This window comes from Penaeus monodon, chromosome 22, assembly GCF_015228065.2.
Source record: "Penaeus monodon isolate SGIC_2016 chromosome 22, NSTDA_Pmon_1, whole genome shotgun sequence".
Classification (NCBI taxonomy): domain Eukaryota; kingdom Metazoa; phylum Arthropoda; class Malacostraca; order Decapoda; family Penaeidae; genus Penaeus; species Penaeus monodon.
In genome coordinates this window covers 7,413,567-7,415,160 of record NC_051407.1, presented here as the reverse complement: position 1 = coordinate 7,415,160, position 1,594 = coordinate 7,413,567, and the positions used below count along the sequence as shown (strand labels likewise).

At 42.3% G+C, this 1,594-nt stretch overlaps 1 protein-coding gene across 1 annotated transcript in view; it reads right to left on the bottom strand.

The window, feature by feature from the left end:
• Positions 1-491: 491 nt before the first annotated feature.
• The window catches only part of LOC119587527, a 1,403-nt gene continuing 300 nt past the window's right edge, over positions 492-1,594 (bottom strand). The window contains exon 2 of the mRNA XM_037936252.1: positions 492-1,532. Coding sequence (XP_037792180.1) covers positions 609-1,532 — 924 coding nt within the window. The 3' untranslated portion in view covers positions 492-608. The remainder of the gene's footprint in view (positions 1,533-1,594) is intronic.

The window sequence follows — 1,594 nt, the reverse complement described above, 5'->3', positions numbered from 1 at the left end:
GAATAATAAAAATAATACATCGGGGATCGAAAGAAAGAAAAAAATTATATCCTATATTCCCATTTACGGTTTCTCGTGTTTACGTCTAATGTATCTCGCATATATAAAACTTATGGGCTACAGTCAATATCCTAATACTGATGGGAAAGAAAACATTGCGTGGTGCATAAATAAATTTGTTGCTTACAGAATGGTCCTCAACCAACTTCAACATCGGCATCAATTTCGAAATATGTAGATTCGAATCTTAATGTGCATAAAATATTGTTTTTTTTTCTTCTATTTACTGGAGGAAATCAGCAATGAAGGTGCGTTGGTTTTCTTTCAATTTTTTCGTTTGTTTGAGATTCTGATAATATTATTACATTCATGCCGTTATTTGACTCTGTGTTAACAATTCATTTGAATTTTGGGGAGATAGTTGTGCCTAATGCAATATAAAGGCTGTCAGATCTATAGGATATATCTAACTTTTGTAATAACAAAGCAAATTTTCATTATGAAGTTATTATTTACGCATACAGTACATAAATATTCTAAATAATTTACTTCAAAGCATGTTAAGGGTGTTTGTATACTTGTGAGGCAATCATTTACCAAATTTCCATTCACGGAGTACCATAAAGAGCGGATGGACTGTTTCCAGTGTTGTCTGCACCAGTGCCAGTGAGGGCAGCTCTTCCAGCGTCAGAAACGAGTAATCCTGAATGGAAGTCTTCACTGACATCTACTTCAGTGCTGCTACTCACTCCAACGCTGCTGAGATCCTCAAATGCTGCCCTAGAACCAGTGTCGGTACCCAAGCGTTGTCCACCAGCAACTACTGCCGAACCAAGAGCAGTCTGCAGATCTAGACCTCCGGGAAGCGTTGGGTTATCACCTTCATCATAATTAACGAAGTAAATCTCTGGTTCAGAGGGAGGATGAGCTGGTACCTCGATCACGCGCTGGGTTTGATCTCCTTGCTTGTTGAGGACGTATATGATGTTTTCTTGCCTTGGTGGTGGAATAACAACCGGTTCTGGACCAAATCCTCCTTCAGGTAGACGTACAAAGAGAACGTTGTGTTCTACTCTTGGTGGAGGAAGGTTTGGAATAATGTCGGCGCGTTCCTGTTCCTGCTTTGGAACAGAAACAACAAAGACCTTTCTTGTGATTTTGGGAAGGACGCAGGAGCCATCTACATGCCGAATCTCTCCTTCCTGGCACTCAGCGATCCCACCAGAAGTGATTCCAGCAACGGTAGAGGAAGCGGTACCTGCAGTTTTAACTACACCGACAGAGAATTCAGAGTCAGTAGCGAGGCCAGCAGTCAAGGGGAAACCAACGTCACCTTTAGATTCAGAGGATTCGATACCAGCGGAAACATCAGTGGTAAGTGAGGATGGTGTTTCTGCGCCAGTAACACCTGTAAAGTCCTCCTCTTCAATGGCGGTGTGCCCTTTGCCTCCTGAAAAAGCAGCTCCCCTAGGCTCAGTGAGACTGTATCCTTGAGGCGCCGCAAGCGCCGTAATGGCAAGCATGGAAATCACCTGTAGATAAAGAAAGTTACGTGCAGTGATAAGTTTTTCTTAAACTCTCCGCCACTACTTGG